This window comes from Molossus molossus, unplaced genomic scaffold, assembly GCF_014108415.1.
Source record: "Molossus molossus isolate mMolMol1 unplaced genomic scaffold, mMolMol1.p scaffold_m16_p_9, whole genome shotgun sequence".
Classification (NCBI taxonomy): domain Eukaryota; kingdom Metazoa; phylum Chordata; class Mammalia; order Chiroptera; family Molossidae; genus Molossus; species Molossus molossus.
Window position 1 is genome coordinate 1,344,069 of NW_023425403.1, and position 19,999 is coordinate 1,364,067.

General features: G+C 58.4%; 1 protein-coding gene across 1 annotated transcript in view; it reads right to left on the reverse strand.

The window, feature by feature from the left end:
• CSMD1 (CUB and Sushi multiple domains 1) overlaps positions 1-19,999 on the reverse strand; it is a 1,021,666-nt gene that overhangs the window by 242,214 nt on the left and 759,453 nt on the right. The window contains exons 13-19 of the mRNA XM_036250552.1: positions 17,631-17,813; positions 15,649-15,975; positions 11,925-12,119; positions 8,366-8,504; positions 5,609-5,796; positions 3,220-3,408; positions 563-679 (exon numbers count right to left, since the gene is read on the reverse strand). Coding sequence (XP_036106445.1) covers positions 563-679; positions 3,220-3,408; positions 5,609-5,796; positions 8,366-8,504; positions 11,925-12,119; positions 15,649-15,975; positions 17,631-17,813 — 1,338 coding nt within the window. The remainder of the gene's footprint in view (positions 1-562; positions 680-3,219; positions 3,409-5,608; positions 5,797-8,365; positions 8,505-11,924; positions 12,120-15,648; positions 15,976-17,630; positions 17,814-19,999) is intronic.

Here is a 19,999-nt window from a genome sequence, read left to right on the forward strand (position 1 = left end):
CACTTCTTCTTGTCTCCACCATATTCATCTCTTGCACAAGCTGTGCCTCTCCTCCTTACCATTACCCCTGATTTTCAAGCTTACGTCCCGGGCATCAACCCAGGTCACCTGAGAAACAGAGACTGAAACAGGACATGCACTTCTGCCTGTAGCACAATCATTACCCTGTCCTGGCCAGTCTGGCTCGGCGATGAGAGCGTCGGCCCTCGGACCAAAGAGTCACAGGTTCAGTTCTGGTTAGGGGAACGTATCTCAGTTGCGGTTCAGTCCCGGCCCTAGTCGGGGTCGTGTGGGAGGCAGCCAGTCGATGTGTCTCTCTCACATCGATGTTTCTCTCTCTCTCTCCCCCTCCCACTCTCTCTCAAGATAAATGGAAAATATACTTGAGTGACAGCTTAAAAAAAAGACCGTTATCCTTCTAGAATGCATAAAAACATAAACATGAACAAATAAACGACACGTGATGAGACTTGTTATTGCGCTCATTCCCATATTAGTACTTTTTTCTTTATTTCTATCTTGTTAATTATTCGCATGTTTAAAAACCATGTCGCGGTCTTACCCTTCCCATGAGACACCTCGATGGTCCACGTGCAGTTCAGGGAGTTGGGGTAAAAGTCGGGGAACCCCGGAGAAAGGACGGTCCCACTCTGCCCGTGGATGTAGCCTCCACAGAGCGCTGACGGAAGAAGAGACCATCACTGTAGCATTCATTTCACAGTGGCTGGTAGAATAACATACATTTGAAGTGGCATTTAATTTGCCAAGTCCTGAAAGAATATTTAATATCATCCCCATGAAAACTAAACCAAAAGAAAAACGTTAGTTGACTTGTAATTATAATCTGCTACTTTGTATACAGGGTTCCCGACCAATATAAAACCTAGAAGAACACCGTGAGCAGGGCCAGCCAGAGCAGAACCCTCCGGTGATGGTGAATTTTGTGTCAACACGACCGGGTGCCCATACACTTGGCCACACGCTACTCTGGGTGCGTCCGCGAGGGTGCTCTCCGACGGCGTGGACGTGGAATCGGTACCTGGAGTAAAGCAGATGGCCCTCCCTGCAGTGGGTGGGCCTCGTCCAATCCGTCGAAGGACTGAAAAGAGCAAAAAGGTTGAACCTCCCGTAAAATGACATTTCCCTTGGCTGACTGCCTTCAGACGGGACCTTGTCATGTTCCTGCCTCTGGACTGAACCGAAACATCAGTGCTTCTGAGTCTCAAGCCCAGCAGCGTCAGGCTGGGCTTCACACCACGGATCACCTGGGTCTCCAGCTCATGGCTGCCCGTCTCGGAACCTGAGGGTCCCCACCATGGCCTGAGCCAGTTCCTTACGGTGAACAACCCCTCTTCTCCCCTCTGTCTCCCCCACTCTGAGATACAAACATATGTCGACACCCCACATTTCTCCCAGAACACAGACTCGCACCCTTGGGGCTTCAGACAGGGGGCAGGCGACATGCCCTGGGGCTGCTGTTCGTACATTTCAGGGGGTTGAATCTCTCCCGCTCTCTGCACCCCGTTCAATATGCCTCCAGGACGCATCTCTGAAGGAAGAGCAGGAAGTCACGGACAGTCAATTGCACAGACAGCGGTGACATTTAGGGATTCGATGCCACCCGAAGTCTGGGTGCTTGGACCCTGTGCCAGGAGCCAAGGGGGCCGGCGCTGACCCAGCCCCTGGCCAGCTCTGAGGCCGAGGGCATGTCGCCTGCCCCCTTCTGAACATGAAACAGTGATAAAGCCCGTCTCTTAGGGTGTTACCCACCGGGTAACAAGCCGCAGGTCTGAATCCACTCAATACCCAAATCATCACTATTGTAATGACTCACGACTGTTCGGTCTCTGAGATGTCAATGCTTTAAGAACTTGGATAAAGTTGACATGTCCGAACTTTACAAACATTTGAAAGGTGAACATGTTCTCTCGGTGTTTTCGTTTCTTTCCTATCGTCCGCCCCGCAAGCTTCCCTGAGGACAGAAGACATTCCCTGAAGGGACCCCGGTGACAGGCCCGCGAAGCAGGAGGCGAGGCCGGAGCCAGGTGACCGGCTCGGCCGAGTGAGTCTCCTTGTCTGAGGGCTCGGACTCTCCACAAGCATCTGCACGGTGTCGGCCGCACAGACGGAGCCCAGGCTGCCCTGACCCTCGCTCCAGCTCCCGCGCCCCTGGCGGGCGACACCGAGCACATTCTCCGCTCCCGTGTCCCCGAGCCTCGGAGGTAACAGGGCAGGAAGAACACCTGCCCCCGTGAGATCGGAACGAGGAAACGCGTTTAAAGACTCAGCACAGTGTCCCGCGCGGTGGCTGCGTCAGGACTCAACTTCCTCGCTCACACCGGGTCCCGGCTGCTTCCCACCTGGTCTCCTCCTCTGCACACGTGGCCCCACGTGTCATTCTTAAACTGGGTGACATGATCAACCACCAAATGACAGAACCGGGAGCAGCTTCCCCTATGAACGCCCCGAATTACGTCCATCAAAGCTACTTCCACAAGGAACATTTGCGAGAAATGAGCTGAGGGACGTGCTATTTCTCGTCTTTTTTTTTTAAAGGGAACAGATAGTGTCTTTGAATACCCAAACCTAATGGGAAGAAGAATGGAACGTCAGCAAAGCAGAGACTTTTTTAAACGAGTCTGGACTATTTTAACCGTTCCAGACGTTCACATCCTCAAGTGACAGTGACTGTTCACGATGAAAAGGTGACATTCATGTAGGTTGGGCACCCGTGCTGGCCGCCCTCGGGCTGTCCTGAGACTCTGTCCTGAGGATTCCGCCCCAGAGCCCTGCCTCGGACGGTCCGAGGAAATCAGACAAGCGCAGACCCAGAGGAAACTGGGGACGGGTGGCCCTGGGTCAGAGAAAAATTAGGGCGGACGCTGTAGAATGTGCCTCTCGACCACAGTGCCCGCGTGCTACCTTCAGCAGATGCCGGCAGGGTATGTGCACGGTTGGTGTTTGGGGTACAGTTGAAGGGCAGCTCGTACTTGTTCATCCTTCATTTCTCAACCGATGCTCTACCCATTAGAAACCACTTGCTCGGTAAATTTCAAATATTAAATAGCAACGGTGTTTTAAGGTGTACACCTTATCAAACGGAAATCCACTTCGGTCATATTCTACCATCTCCTAAAATACGCCTGCCATTCAAACTGTTCAAATATGTACACGTGTCTGCATTTCTGCATGACGGGCTGCCCACGGGGCCCCCCCTACCGTCACAGCTGGGCAGCGCGTGCGTCCACTGGTGGTCCCGCTCACAGACCAGGGGCTCCTCGTCGCTGAGCGTGTACCCAGGGTCGCAGCTGAACGTCACTGTGGACTGGAGGCTGAAGTTGTCGCCCTGCCGACGGCCGTTCACGGGGATCCCAGGGTCGAGACAGGAGTCTGAGTCAACGGTGACACCTAAATGCCGGAAAAATTGCGTCACATAGCGACCTTCCGGTTTACAGAAGAGGTAAGTATCTGAGCCACACACACGTGAAATGTCCCCAGACGTAATCGGACCTGGAAAAGGATGCCGGTGAATTCACGGACCGAGTCACGTGCAAGCACACTCTGCAAGGCTGAGCACGCCCCGCAGCAGAGGCGTGGCCTGCTGTGCCCTGTGAGCAGATGGCACCGGCACTGGGACCTGAGTGCCCGCGACCTCTCTGGGTGTCACCTTTCAGGTGAAAATCCAGAGACGCACGCACAGAAGCCTCCGCCTTCGCTCAGTTTCCACCTCCCTCGTTTCTCTGCTCCCCCCTCGATGGATGTGAGGTTCCCGCTGGAGTCTGGCGCTCGGACCCTGCCTTCCAGGCACACGCTCCCGAACACCCAGCCGCACACCTAGGACACGCGTGGCAACGGAGCTGGGCTGGCTTTCTAACACCGGATTCCGTAAATCCACACAGTGTTTTTCAAATTTGCGCTGACGCAGCCACTTTTAAGACGGCTGCACTGAGCCTGTGCAAGACACGGTAGAAAGTGAGAGCCGATGGAGCCAGCTGTGCCCTGTGGCCAGCTCTGTCCTCTGCCTCGGACGTTCTATGCTTAGAACAGTGCATATAGTAAAAACAAGGAAACTAGGGAGAATATCGTTCTGATGTTTACGAATGTCAAGAAATAAAAAAGACGCTATTGCTATACCAAACCTTGTAGTAAGGTTCAGAACATTCCGATTATAACTTGAAATATTAATCAGAACTCTTACATTATTACCAATACCCAGGCCGCCTAGCCCCCGCCCAGATGGCCTTTGGGAGGGCATTTCTAATCACTGTATAGATTGCATTAAAACTCGAGTGATGTCCCTTATGAATACACCTTCCTTCATTAAAGTCGAATTCATTAAATGCAGCTAAGGCGTGCTATTTTGGAATAAATAATGGGATACTATTTCTTGTGAGCTTAGCAAAATGGGGTTCCATAGGCATGGGACACAAGACATCCGAGCCACTGTTCAAAAATGCGTCGGAGGGGAAGTGACCTCCACAGGGAGATCGAGATCCTGGGAGGGGACCTCTGGACCTCGGTGTCTCCTGGTGGCGGAGTGTCTGTTACTCAAGGGGGGGCCTGAGACCACGCCTGAGAGTTTACAGGCGCCGGTGGCTGACGGCGGGGCTGGGGCAGCAGGATTTCAGTCCAACCTGCAGCGGGGGGAGGCTGGGGCTGGGCTCAGCCACACGGCAGGGATGCATCAGGGATGCTGATGGATGGAGCACCGTGAACCCCCTGGGCAGGGAGGCGGGGAGCCCTCCTGGGCAGCACACTGTGCCCACTGTCACACGTCAGGGCTCGGAGGGGGTGACCCTGTTCATGACCACAGGGAGACCTCAGCCAGCTCAGAGTGCGGACCCCGTCAGAGTCCACCCTCCGTTCAGGGGTACGTTCTCCCACCGTGAAGGCGACCGGGAGTGTAGTCACTGTGGGGGGCTCTCCGAGTCCTTCCACCAAAGGATCCATCTTGAGGGCCACCGGGGGAGCCGGAACTTACCGGTGGTTTCAGAATGGGGGAACATGTGGACTTGGAGCTTCTGGGGTCCCCAGCCGGCACCCCCGTGGGTGTGCTCACGTCAGGTGGGGCCGCGGGAAAGGCTACCCCAGGGCATTGTCTGCATTTTGGGAACAACTGGGCGGCACTGGGACTGGGGGCCACGCCAAGGGCCGGGCCCTACACTGTGTGAGCAAGTTCCCCGCATTCCTGACAGCTGCGGAGACCCCCATGGTGTGCTCAGCTGGCCTTTCCCTGCGTTTCCCTTTGTCACGGGCTCTGTCCCTGGGCCTGTGTCCACGTGCTGACAGGCAGGGACCACGATTTCCCAAACCGTGTTTTTCTGGCAAAAAATACTGTTGCGGATACATAACCTTAGTGCTGTGCCCTGTTAGATCCTCTGGCCAACAGTATGTTGCTCATCATAGCAATCCGTTATTACTCATTTCTTGTTCTACTTGGCAATAAACAAGTGCATCTTTTCAAGTCAGCCCCCCAAGCTGCTCCCGGCGGAGAGGGCGCTGTCAGGACCACGCAGCGCAGCGAGGCCTTCAGGCTGGCCCTGCGACCCGTGCCCCGTGCCCCAGGGCCACTCCTCTGCCACGGGGACAGGGACGCGGCGGGACTCACTCTCGTAGCGGATGAGGAAGCCCACGCTGGCCCGGCTGCTGTCCGTGGTGAAGAGCAGGCGCATGGCGTTGCCGGTGCTGATGAGGAACTGGGGGGCCTGGGTGCCCTGGTACTCCCCGATGAGCGGCGACGAGCTGGCCGGCCCGTCCCGCACCTCCAGGGTGTCATAGTTCACTTCGGTCTGAAACCTGCGGACACGGCATCGGTCAGGAAAGGAACGCAGGGCCCCGGTCCCTCGCGGACATGCCCGTGGTGTCGCCGCCCACTGATTAAAGACCGTGGCAGCGACAGGAATACACTCAGTACAGTCCTGCCTCCTCACAACGTGGGCACCTAGAACACTGCGCGTGGGCCTCGGTCCTAGAGCCACGGTGCGACCTCCCTGATGCCGCGACCCTTCGATACATTCCTCGTGTTGTGGTGACCCCAACCCTAAAATTACTTTTGATGCTACTTTGTTACTGTGACTTTGCTACTGTTATGTCTTAGGCGACCCCTGTGAAAGGGTCGTTCGACCCCCAAAGGGGTCACGACCCCCAGGCTGAGAACCACTGTTCTAGGGGGAAAGGCCCCACTGAACAGCTCGTCTGTGACAGACACAGAGGGTCAGTGACCAGCTCTAAACACGAGGGCCGCCCCCCTCAGCTTTCCTGGGAATAGGTAGACGGGAGGTCACGCATCAACAAGTGGTAAAACCAACCCTTTTCATTTTCCAACCGTCCCCCTGCCCGGTCAACACGAGGACGGGTGTCCTGCAGCGGGCACCCCAAAGCGCAGGGACTGCTAAGGGAAGAGGAATCCGACCACCACCCTGTCTTCGCGACCACGGACCGTGCCTGTGACGCGGCCTGCGCCCCCGGACCGGGCCACCGCGCACTCTGTGCCACCTCCTAGTGCCGGCAAAGTCACGGCAGCATCCGAGGGGCTCAGCTCTTCTCCCAGGGGGGCGTCCACCTCCGGACACTCCTGTCCGACCTGGTCTTTACCAGTGGTGGCCACTCGGGTCCCCCAGCACCGCGATTGTGTTCTAAGGGGCCCAGGGGCCCTCACACAGTGAGGCAGCTCCCGCCAGTCTGCTGAGCCCTGGGGCAGTGCCCTCCGGGGGAGGCTCGGGCGCACTCAGGACTGGCAGACAAAGGTGTCCGGGGCCCGCGCCCTGCACCGAACATTGGGGGTGGGGGTGCAGGCCGCAGGGAAGGACAAAGAGGTCGGGAGCCCTGCTCTCCCTGAAACACACACCTCTCCAGGTGAAAAAGCATGATGGTTTGTCCTTGGGTGGACCCCTGACCCCGACCTTCCATAAAGAGGAATCTAAACAACGTGCGTGTCCTGTACTGGGCTGGAATTCAGGGGCACCGTCTGGGCATTTGGGTTGAATCGCACACCTCGCCTTTCATCACTTAAATGTCCCCTGAAGTTTCTCAGCTGTCTGAGTCCCAGACCAAAAGCCTGGACAAGCACAGGAGACACCTCACTGGAGATGTCTGTGCAAAAGCGTCCGTGTGTTTCTTGGGCGACGGCGGGTGCAGGGAGCGCACGCCATGCTGCCCTAGGGGTGAGGGGGCCGTGCAGGGATCCCCGTCTCATATCGTGGACACACAACCCAGCGGTTCCCTTCCTCCGGAGAGATGGTCCTGTGGGGACTGCTATCCCGCTATCGCAGTAAATGCTACACATCACAATTTCCATACCGACGACTACGAGGAGCTAAGGGTCTCCCGCTCGAAGCCGATACTGTGAGGCTGTTACCACGGATGATGAGACCCCAAAATGAGATAAAGCAGGAGCAGCCGGCTGCTTCCAGACATCACACTTTGCTGCCTGTCAGGGGGTCCGGAGAGGGCAGGGGTACGGAACCCCACGGCGAGGGCTCCCCGGCTCAGCGTGGAGCTCCAAGCACGGCGCTCTCTTGGGTTTGAAGACTCGGGGTTCGTTCCAAAATGTCTGGTTTAGAACTTCGGCTTATCTCATTGTTGAGACAAACGTGCACGTGTTTCATGACGAAAGATTCAAATCACACAACTTTTTTTGTTCCATCCTCACCTGAGGATATTTTTCCATTTATCTCCAGACACAGTGGGAGAGAGGGAGGGGGTGCGTGAGAGGGAAACGTCGACGTGAGAGAGTCACATCGACTGGTTGCCTCCCACGTGACCCCGACCAGGGCCGGGGACCAAACCGCAACCAAGGTACAGGCCCTTGACCAGAATCGAACCCAAGACCCTTTGGTCCACGGGCCAACCCTCTAATGGCTGAGCCAAACCGGCCAGGTCAACAGGACATTTTTTTTAGATTATTGACACTCTATCAAATCGCCGAAGGGCACTGCAGTGACCTCTCACTCACCGAGAACTCAGTCTGCCATTTGTCACACGCTCCCCACCTCCAGATCTGCCGACCAGAGCTGCCCTCGGGCCCCGGCCACCAGCAGGACAGCGGCCACCGGAGGGTGTGAAGGTGGTGCTATGTGCAGTCACACGGACACAGCGCGTGCCCTGCAGGGCCGGAGGCAGAGAGGGACGCCGGGGCCAGCCGCGGTCAGAGCTGGGCAGTGGTGGCGGGACCACCGCTCCTGCAAGCTGCCCTCGGGGTCCTGGACGGGGGGCTTCCAGGACAACACCCAGAGCTAAACTGACCCTCGTTAAGTAAACCCCTTTGGGGGAACCAATAAAGAACGGTCCTATTGCAACATTTTCAGAGGCGTTCCAATAGAAACCTCGGGCGTGCATTCAGGAAGAAAGGGTTTGTTTTCCTTACCTGTCAAAAGTTATCTTGATCGACTGTCCTGGTTTTGCCTCAATGATCCACTCACAATTCAGAGAGTCTTTGTAATATCCTGGCCACCCGGGAGGCAGAATGACGCCGCTGGATGCGGTGAGGTGTCCGCCACACGGGGCTGGAAGGCAAGGGGTCCGCGTCACCGACTGCGCGGAGCCGGCCAGCCTCACCGCGGGACGTGGTCTCCGTGCTCGCGGAGCTCACGTCCCCAAGTGTCACAGCGAAGCTCATCCCCAGGTAAACTCAGCGAATGGAGCTCTTAGGCAGCCTATTAATTACGCCTACTTGGTGTGTAAGGAACTGCTCAGAGGTCCTCTCTGAGTAAGACATACGCAGGTGCAGACTGAAACACGTTTTTATTCCTAAGACATTTCTAAGTCCGCAGGGTGCGCTGTTTTCTGAAAACCTTATTTCCCCATAAATACACAATTGTGTTTCCTTTAGTTTAGTGACGCTGTTAAAACCCTGTCACGGAACGTGCCTGGCTTGTCACACGCTACTTTTATTACTCTCGGCTGCCACGCGTCACTGTGTCGTCTGCGGGGTCCTGAGGGCGGGAACCCCTCTGCCCTGATGAAACAGACGCGCGGATCTTTAGATTGTGCATCAACAAATAACTCCCCAAATACTAGGCGGGGCTGCACGACTCGGGCCCGAAGGTGACGACGCCATGACCCTCACACCCCGCTGGCCAGCACCCGACGGGCTCTCACGCCACGCAGGGGCGGGAGGGGCGGGCCTGTTTGGTGGACAGCCGAGGGCGGAGCGCCCGTGGGCAGTCGTGCGAAAGGACCAAAAGCAAACACGGGGCAGGGGGCTCTCAGATGCCGTTTTCCTTGATCCACTGCCTGTTTGTACTGACCAATGACCCAAAACCGTATTCCTAAAACAGGCCCTTCTTGATTGAACGTGCGTTTTCTACAGCCTTATTCTCCACGTAAACACTTGGCCTGGTCGTGCTCCGTGAACACTGGCTTCTGACACGCCACACGGGGGTCAGACCACGGCCGGCGTTTCCCGGGGAGTGTTCCCACCCTCCGACCCTGGACCTGAGGATGGGGACCCACCGACGCAGCTCCTGGGTGCCTGTGTCGTTCTCGATATTTAATCTTCTCTCGAATCTCTTTTTCTGGCACATCGCTCATTCACAGTTTACACTTTGAATTTGGGGTGTTTATGTTTTGCAAGGAAATGACCCGTTTCCTCTGAGCTTGAGGACCTGTTGCCGTAGAGTTAACGGTGGATTCTGGTGCAGCTGCCCCTCGCCCATCACGTGTGTTTGCGATGCCGCTGAGCTGTGCTGGGGAATCCATGCAGGGTACACGCAGAACAAGCCACAGAGCGTGTTCACCCAGAGGCCACAACTGACACGGGACCTGCTGTACCCAATCCTGCCACATAAGCGCACATACTGCTCTTTTCAACTGCTGTATAGTGAGCCTATCATTCTTTATATCAAATTATTATAAACGATAACATATTATTATTATTATACTAAATTGATATTTGTCTAATCAAGGTCATCAATCTCTTCTTTTGCTAAATAATTGTAAATTTCTCGTTTCCAAGGTTTTTTTTTAATCCTCACCCGAGGACATTTTTCCATTTTTTGTTCAGATAGAGTGGGAGGGAGAGAGGAAGGGAGAGAGAGAGAGAGAGAGAGAAACATCGATGTGAAAGGGACACATCGAGTGGCTGCCACCTGCACGACCAACCAGGGCTGGGGACAAACTGCAACCGAGGTACGTGCCCTTAGCGGGAACTGAACCCGGGTCTCTCTGTACCACAGGCCGACGTTCCAACCGCTGAGCCAAACCGGCCAGGGCTGGTTTCCTGTTTTCTTATCAGAGTCACAGGGGGGCTGTCTGTGTGATGGGCACTAAGGAGGAACTCACTGTGGCACTGAACTGTTTCTAATGCTGATTCTTTGTAACAATAGATCCTACTTTAGTTTCTGTGTCTTTGTTCCCTGGGGGTGCTCTCTCCCGGCACAGGCTCTGCCGTGCGGCCCGAGCTGTGTCCACTGCAGCTGGGGGGGGTCTCCTCAGCCACGTCTCCGTGGCCACCTGCCTTGTCCACCGGCCTCAGGAGCTGGGTCTCTCAGCTCAGGTGCACTCTGAACCCACTCACGATGCGCCAGTCCCCGTGCTCGGGCTATCACGGGGTTTGCAGGGAGCAGAACCCGAAGCTTCTTCCCAGTCCTGAGACCTCTGCCTCTTCCACTGACGATGCCCTTCTGCGCTCTCGGACTTTCGGCATCACCGCCTGCCCCTCGTCAGTATCCCCTTCTGTCCCCACGGTGCTGAGGGGCACCCCGACTCAACCTACGTGTATCAGCACTCAGCCTGTCACAGCTCAGCGCGCCCACGACAGCGGGACCAGCGGCCGGAGTGGGACACGGGCTGGAGGGCTGCTCGTCTGACCCTCTGTCTCGGGAATCACTCCTGTTCAGTCAGCAGGGCCGGCGAGCCGGTGGGACCCTGCACCCCCCGCATCAGTATCACTGACTTGAGCACCCACAGGTGTGTGTTCATTTGTTTATAATAATAAACAAATTTTATATGCCGCTGCGGGCCCCAAGCCTCCATCTGCTCTCACACCTTCCTTTGCGCATCCGTCCATTAGTGACACTTGATAAAATGTAAAACACAAAACCATGCGTTTCAAACAGATGACACAATAGAAAGAATGAAAAATCAACCACTGCTTTCTTGCCCTTCGATGTATCCATTCCCCACCCCGGGACGCCCAGGGCCCCCCGGGCTGCCTCACCATCGGTGAGCGTGGTGAACAAGGCCGTCTTTCTGAAGGGAAGTGGTCAGCTCTCGCCAACTTAAAGTAACGCTGATCCTTCTCACAATGACGAGAACTGTGGAGGAGCTGGGGCTAGACAGGTGACCCCCCCCCCCCGTCATCTCCCACTCCAGCACCCTGGTTAGCTGGCTCGGGGTTCGCCTTCCCCCTGGGATTCTGGGGCTGGTAGGGGTCACTGCCTGGGAAGAGGGCAACAAGTCCAGTAGGAGAGCCCCCTCCGCGGTGGCTTACGTTCAACGTATACTTCTCTTCTATTTACTTATTGTAGAAGACAATAAGGTAGAATGTATGTCGGCTACATTCAAGGCAAGGAAACAGCTAACTAAAAACTAAGTTGTTCCTGTGGCTGAATTATGTGCCCTCTAACCTCACATTTTGAATTCCTAATCCCACAGCTCAGAAAGTGACCTAGTCCAGAAATCAGGTCACTGCGGGTGCAATTGCTTAGCAGGAGGACTCAGGGGCGGGGCCCGACCCAACATGACCGGTGTCCTGAGAACCAGGGGCACAGGTGCAATTCTCACAGAGGTCGCCAGCAGCCACCGGAAGCCGGCGAGGCTGAGCATGGTCTCCCCTCAGCCCCGAAGGACCTCCTCGGCCGGCAGGGGTGACGCTGCCCTCCTGCTGCCTCAGCCCGGGAGGCCACCCTGTGCGGCGCCCAGGACGCGCCCCGGGAGCGGGCGTCGCGGCGGGGTGTCGGGGGGCAGCTAGGGCGGGGGTGCACCTTCGCAGCGGGGCACGGCCGAGCTCCACACCACGTTGCCGTCCTGCAGGGAGCACACGATGGACTCGGAGCCCTGCGTCTTCACAAAGCCGTCGTCACAGTGGAAGGTGACCGAGCTGCCCAGGAGGAACCGGTCGCCAAAGCGCTGTCCGTTGACGGGGATGCCGGGGTCGTGGCACTCGTTCTGCCCAAACGCTGAGAGAGAGACGCCCGAGCGTCACGTGTGTGCATTGGAAAAGGAAGCTGCCTATTCCTAGACAGGTGAGCAGCGCGTTAGGTAAGCAGAGCGTCGCTGTCCAGTGGCAGAGAGCGACGGACACGGTGTGACCCGTCTACGCGCACCTAACGGCTCGCCTCCTGTCCACTCAGAGTACAGAGGGGAGGCGTGGGTGGTGGACGGATCTCGGTTCAGGTGTGTCTTGGTTATGGTCCTGCTTCCCGGGCTGGTGACCTGCCTGTAGGCAGTTGCCCCTGATGGTCAGCGCTGGCCATCTGTCCTCACGGACACGGCTGGCAGGCCTATGCCCAGAGGTGCTGCCACGACAGAGGAGGTGACCCCTGGCTGGGGCTCTGCACAGCGGCCCAGGGAGGAGGCAGCCGGAGAATCATGGCTCTCCTCTGACCTAATACTCGTGCCGTGCACCCTCACCAGTGCCCTGCGTAGATGTCCCCAAAGAGAATCTGCTTTGCAGATGAGAAATCAGAGTTGAAGAAAAGTTAACTATGTATCAAGATGCACCGAGGGTGCTGTGAGCTGGTGGGCTGGTGCCGCTGCGGGCCCCAAGCCTCCATCTGCTCTCACACCTTCCTTTGCGCATCGAGGGTGGATGGGTGTGTGGGTGGGTGTATAGGTGGGTGGTGGGTAGGTGGGTGTATAGGTGGGTGGGCGTGTAGGTGGGTGGGCGGGTGGGTGGGCGTGTAGGTGGGTGGTGGGTAGGTGGGTGTATAGGTGGGTGTATAGGTGGGTGGGCGGGTAGGTGGGTGTATAGGTGGGTGGGCGGGTAGGTGGGTGTATAGGTGGGTGGGTGTGTAGGTGGGTGGGCGGGTGGGTGGGTGTGTAGGTGGGTGGGCGGGTGGGTGGGTGTGTAGGTGGGTGGGCGGGTGGGTGGGTGTATAGGTGGGTGGGCGGGTGGTGGGTGTATAGGTGGGTGTGGTGGGTGGGTGGCGGGTGGGTGGTGTGTAGGTGGGTGGGCGGGTGGGTGGGTGTGTAGGTGGGTGGGCGGGTGGGTGGGTGTGTAGGTGGGTGGGCGGGTGGGTGGGTGTGTAGGTGGGTGGGCGGGTAGGTGGGTGTATAGGTGGGTGGGCGGGTAGGTGGGTGTATAGGTGGGTGGGCGGGTAGGTGGGTGTATAGGTGGGTGGGCGGGTAGGTGGGTGTATAGGTGGGTGGGCGGGTAGGTGGGTGTATAGGTGGGTGCGGGTGGGTGTATAGGTGGGTGGGCGGGTGGGTGTATAGGTGGGTGGGTGGGTAGGTGGGTGTATAGGTGGGTGGGTGGGTAGGTGGGTGTATAGGTGGGTGGGTGGGTAGGTGGGTGTATAGGTGGGTGGGTGGGTAGGTGGGTGTATAGGTGGGTGGGTGGGTGGGTGTATAGGTGGGTGGGGGGTAGGTGGGTGTATAGGTGGGTGGGTCGGTGGGTGAATAGGTGGGTAGGTGGGTGTATAGGTGGGTGGATAGGTGGGTGTATAGGTGGGTGGGGGGGTAGGTGGGTGTATAGTGGGTGGGTGGGGGGATTAATGGATGGATGGAAGGAAGGAAGACAGGAAGGAAGAAAGAAAATATGCGTGAGGGGTTCTGTCCTCACTATAGGGGTGACCAAGCCAGGAATGTAAAGAGTGAAGTGTTTTAGGGTTACCAGAATGATCACATCTCATTTAGCTGTTCTCATTGTGTTGATTATGATTACAAAACCTCTGAAGTATCGGCCTTGATGTCCACTCCCTAGGGGGCAGGTTGGCACACTCCCTACTCCTGTGAGGAGGGGTGTGGAGGGGGCAGGCTGGCACACTCCCCACTCCTGTGAGGAGGGGTGTGGAGGGGGCAGGCTGGCACACTCCCCACTCCTGTGAGGAGGGGCGTGGAGGGGGCAGGTTGGCACACTCCCCACTCCTTGAGGAGGGGCGTGCAGGGGGCAGGTTGGCACACTCCCCACTCCTGTGAGGAGGGGCGTGGTGGGGGGCAGGTTGGCACAGTCCCCACTCCTGTGAGGAGGGGTGTGCAGGGGGCAGGTTGGCACACTCCCCACTCCTGTGAGGAGGGGCGTGGAGGGGGCAGGTTGGCACACTCCCCACTCCTTGAGGAGGGGCGTGCAGGGGGGCAGGTTGGCACACTCCCCACTCCTGTGAGGAGGGGCGTGCAGGGGGCAGGTTGGCACACTCCCCACTCCTGTGAGGAGGGGCTGTTGAGGGGGCAGGTTGGCACAGTCCCCACTCCTGTGAGGAGGGGCGGGTGCAGGGGGAAGGTTGGCACACTCCCCACTCCTGTGAGGAGGGGCGTGCAGGGGCAGGTTGGCACACTCCCCCCTCCTGTGAGGAGGGGCGTGGAGGGGGCAGGTTGGCACACGCCCCCCTCCTGTGAGGAGGGGCGTGCAGGGGGCAGGTTGGCACACTCCCCACTCCTGTGAGGGGGGTCGTGGAGGGGGCAGGTTGGCACACTCCCCACTCCTGTGAGGAGGGGCGTGCAGGGGGCAGGTGGGCACACTCCCCACTCCTGTGGAGGGGTAGTGTGCAGTGCAGGGGGGGGGGGGGGCGGTTGGGCACACTCCCCACTCCTGTGAGGAGGGGCGTGGAGGGGGGCAGGTTGGCACACTTCCCCCCTCCTGTGAGGAGGGGTGTGCAGGGGGCAGGTTGGCACCACTCCCCACTCCTGTGAGGAGGGGCGTGGAGGGGGCAGGTTGGCACACTCCCCACTCCTTGAGGAGGGGCGTGCAGGGGGGCAGGTTGGCACACTCCCCACTCCTGTGAGGAGGGGCGTGCAGGGGGGCAGGTTGGCACACTCCCCTACTCCTGTGAGGAGGGGTGTGCAGGGGGCAGGTTGGCACACTCCCCACTCCTGTGAGGAGGGGCGTGCAGGGGGGCAGGTTGGCACACTCCCCACTCCTGTGAGGAGGGGCGTGCAGGGGGGCAGGTTGGCACACTCCCCACTCCTGTGAGGAGGGGCGTGGAGGGGGCAGGTTGGCACACTCCCCCTCCTGTGAGGAGGGGCGTGCAGGGGGGCAGGTTGGCACACTCCCCACTCCTGTGAGGAGGGGTGTGGAGGGGGCAGGTTGGCACACTCCCCACTCCTGTGAGGAGGGGTGTGCAGGGGGCAGGTTGGCACACTCCCCACTCCTGTGAGGAGGGGCGTGCAGGGGGCAGGTTGGCACACTCCCCCCTCTGTGAGGAGGGGTGTGCAGGGGGCAGGTTGGCACACTCCCCACTCCTGTGAGGAGGGGCGTGGAGGGGGCAGGTTGGCACACTCCCCACTCCTGTGAGGAGGGGCGTGGAGGGGGCAGGTTGGCACACTCCCCACTCCTGGGAGGAGGGGCGTGGAGGGGGCAGGTTGGCACACTCCCCACTCCTGGGAGGAGGGGCGTGGAGGGGGCAGGTTGGCACACTCCCCACTCCTGTGAGGAGGGGCGTGGAGGGGGCAGGTTGGCACACTCCCCACTCCTGGGAGGAGGGGCGTGGAGGGGGCAGGTTGGCACACTCCCCACTCCTGGGAGGAGGGGCGTGCAGGGGGCACACTCACTGGTGTACGTGATGTTGAACCCTCTGCTGGTGGTGGAGTGGTCGGACTGGAACTCCAGGCGCACGATGTGCCCGCTGCTGGCCAGCTGGGAGGGCACCTCGTTGCCAGAAAACGTCCCGAGGACGGTCATGTCGGACACGCCGTCGTCCTTGACCGCCAGGAAGTCGAACTGCGGCTCCACGTCGAAGTCGTTGAAGATGAGGTGGACCCTGCTGCCAGGCTCGGAGATGATCAGCCACACGCAGTTCATGTTGTTGCCGTACTCCTCCGGGTAGTTCGGGGACAGGATGAGGCCCGACGGCGCCGTGAAGTTGAAGAAACACGAGACTGTGGAGACACGGGCAGGTGCTCGCCTGGAACCTGACGCTGACCGCTGGGCGCTGGGGGGGCTGCCCCTGCCCGACGCCAGGACCGTCCTGTGTTTATGCTGCTCGTCCCAGACCCCACCTCTCTCCCCCACAGCAGGTGGGCTCCTGCGGCACCGGCCCAGCCAGAGCCTGCACCCTTGGCCCAAGTGTGTCCAGCGCCATCCCGCCAGTGGGCAGGGACTGCGGCCGTGTGACAGGTCTAGTGAGAAGGTGCCGCTTTGGACGAGCAAAGGCCTCCGTGAGGACGTGTCTGCACCTGGGAGCGGCTCCGAAGGCGAGGGCTCCACCCCGTCGCCTGCGCCACGTCTCACTTTGCACCACGTTTCCTAGGTCCCCTCATTTCATCGGCTGCAGGCTGACTCTTCCTAAATCATGCTGGAGAATCAAACCATGTTCTGGGTGGATGCTATGGAAATCGCTCGGAAAATGTACAATGTACTTCTGAGAGTGTGTTCTCTCTCTCTCTACACACACACACATATGGCAACACTTGGACTTATTTGAAGGGTGTGATTTTGCTTCTTATTCCACATAACTTCATACACATCTTCTGGCCATTGCTGTATTTAGTTACAAAACCATCCAGGGTTTCAATGGGCCGTGAAGTACTTTACTTGTCGCTATACTGTCCTCCTGAGAAGGTAGTTGTTCAAATGACATCCACGCTGACACCTGCCCAGGCTCATGCCTCCTGCCCAGTGTCCCCCAAGCTCATGAGTCCTGAGGAGTCCACTGCCCTCCGGGTCCTCCCTCCAGGTCCTCCCTCCAGGTCCTCCCTCCGGGTCCTCCCTCCGGGTCCTCTCTGTGGGTCCTCCCTCCAGGTCCTCCCTCCGGGTCCTCCCTCCAGGTCCTCTCTGTGGGTCCTCCCTCCGGGTCCTCCCTCCGGGTCCTCCCTCCGGGTCCTCCCTCTGGGTCCTCCGTCCGGGTCCTCCGTCCGGGTCCTCCCTCTGGGTCCTCCGTCCGGGTCCTCCCTCTGGGTCCTCCCTCCAGGTCCTCTCTGTGGGTCCTCCCTCCGGGTCCTCCCTCCGGGTCCTCCCTCCAGGTCCTCTCTGTGGGTCCTCCCTCCGGGTCCTCCCTCCGGGTCCTCTCTGTGGGTCCTCCCTCCAGGTCCTCCCTCCGGGTCCTCCCTCCAGGTCCTCTCTGTGGGTCCTCCCTCCGGGTCCTCCCTCCAGGTCCTCTCTGTGGGTCCTCCGTCCGGGTCCTCCCTCCGGGTCCTCCCTCTGGGTCCTCCGTCCGGGTCCTCCGTCCGGGTCCTCCCTCTGGGTCCTCCCTCAGGGTCCTCCCTCCGGGTCCTCCCTCCGGGTCCTCCCTCCGGGTCCTCTCTGTGGGTCCTCCCTCCGGGTCCTCCCTCCGGGTCCTCCCTCCGGGTCCTCCCTCAGCCCAGGCAACAGGTCGAGGGATGCCATGCCAGGCACCCCCTCATTCTGGCAGGAGGCTCAGCTGCATGTGATCCAGCAGGGGTCCCACCGCTGACTACTGCCGACCTGACCGTGTGGGTCAGGGACACGGGTGTGGGAGGATGGCGCCGCCCGTGCCCCTCAGCGAGGCCCCAAGCCCGCCCTGCTCAAGCGCACGGGCGTCCTCCGGCCCCTTCCCCTCGGGGGCCACACTCACACACGCAGCTGGGCTTGTTGCCGGACCACTGGTTGTTGCGCTGGCAGGTGATGACTCTCTCCCCCACCAGCTCGAAGGCCGCCTGGCACTCGAAGGTCAGCGAGTCTCCGTGGAGGAAGCGGCTGCCCGTCCGCCGCCCGTAGGCAGGGACGCCGGGGTCCCCGCAGCCCCCCTTTTCGATTTCTGAAATTAGGAGAAACAAACGGACCATTAAAATCACACAATGAACAGCTTTGAACGATTTAGAACATGAACAAGTGCTTGCTGTTCGCTGGTCTCGACGCTACTTCTGTGAATAGTTTTCAAAGGTACTCAATTCACCCAACGTTAATTACAAGAGCCGGGGAAAGTGTAATTTAAACTTGAGAGAAAGGTATTTAATTTATTGTCGTCGTTGGGATAACGTGGCCACACAGATGTGTCGACAATGCAGATGTTACGATGAGCAGATGCGTCTTCCCGGCCCGCGGGCTCCCTGCACCTGGCCACAGCTGCGGCCCCGGCGTGAGCCGTCCAAGCCGCGCGGACTTAGTGTGAGCGGTGCAGGTGAGACTGCTCATTCCTCACAGTTTAGGTCAGTAGGTCACTGGGATACTCTTTCCTCTAATTGAGATTGAAACTAACTTATGAAACAAAATAAATACCTTTGTGGTCTTCACATAAAAAGAAAATACGCAGAACCAAACCTCTTTCCAATAAAACATGATTGTAATGAAATGTGGATACAAATGCACCAAACTGGACAGAAAGGTCAAACTGAGCTCTGTCTTGGACGGAACTGCCCCGGATGTATTAACTGAAATGACTGGTTTCTTTCTTCATGCGAAACGTACTCTGGGAAGGCCAGCTTTGGGTCAGACCCTGTTCCAGGAATGAGCCCAAATTCATGTACCCACCCCGGCCGGTTTGGGGACCAAAGAGTTTCGGGTTCGATTCCAGTCAAGGGCACGGACCTCGGTTACGGTTCGACCCGACCCTGGTTGGGTCGTGCAGGAGGCAGCCAGTCGATGTGTCCCTCTCATGTCGATGTTTCTCTTCCCCTCCCCCGCTCCCACTCCAGCTGAAGATAAATGGAAAAATATCTTCGGGTGAGGATTAAAAAAAGAAAAATCATGCACACACGAGGGTCACCTTATTTGGAGGGAAATAAGGAAACATTTTAAATGTATCTGGTGTCAGATGCAGATAAGTCGTGGGAGGTCAAAGGGGGACAGGCGACAGGGAGTGTTGGTAGGACAGGGTCTCAGGGTCTGCACAGGGCTCATTAAACGGGTTCTTGCTAAATGTTACATTGTAGCAGTTTGCCAGCTCAGCCATAAACAGGATGAGCTTGACAGCAACCCAGCTGGTAAGTGTAGCCAACCGCTGAGAGCAAATCCGCAGGTAACCGACCAAACACAGGGTGTGAGCAGTCCCAAAGCCTGCCTTCTGGGGGACAGGGCTTTGCATATGGAGCTGCGCCCTGTATCTGCAAGTCCATGAAACTGCCCAGCCAGGACCGCGTACATAGACAGAGCACCCCAAGCGTGAACACCTTCAGGTAACCGACCAAACACTGGGTGTGAGCAGTCCCAAAGCCTGCCTTCTGGGGGACAGGGCTTTGCATATGGAGCTGCGCCCTGTATCTGCAAGTCCATGAAACTGCCCAGCCAGGACCGCGTACATAGACAGAGCACCCCAAGCGTGAACACCTTCAGTGTGGAACAGGAGGAGGAGGGCCCGGAACGCCCTCCGGTGAGACGTGGTCAGCACAGGAGGGGACACCCTGGGAAGAGGGCTCGGAGAGGGAGGACGGGCCCGCAGCCCGCAGGGCCTCTGCTGGGTGGTGTGGGAGGAGGGCATTGCAGGGTCTAAGGGGAGGACCAGTGTGAAGGGTCCCCCTGCAGGGCTGGCGGCCAGACAGGGAAAGTGAGAAGTAACAGACAGGTGGTTTCTCTGCACACCTCCCCCTCAGCACCTGTCCGTCGACTTTCTGAAATTTCTCCGGGCTAGCCCGTTATTCCCTGGCGGTGACCAAGGGCACACTCCAGTTTAGGTTTTATTAGCAAGCTAACCACTCCCTTTCTGATCAAGTTCTCGCTTTTGGGGAGGTTCGGAGGGGAGACGCAGAACTGAATCCCGGGAGGTTTCTAGCGTGAGAACACACACAGCCGGGGCGGGTCCGGAGAGGCTTGTTCTGTGGGGGGAGAGACTTCACCTCCGGGTGTGGGGGTGTCAAAGACGCGAGGCCGCTCATGCTATCGCAGTGGTACCAAGACCCCCCACAGGTGTGACAATACCACTTGTGTTTCTTGAGCAGAATAGTCAAAGAAGCAGGAAACCAAACCAAACCAGGCGTCGGGTGCAGGTTCAATGCCCTCCGCTAACCT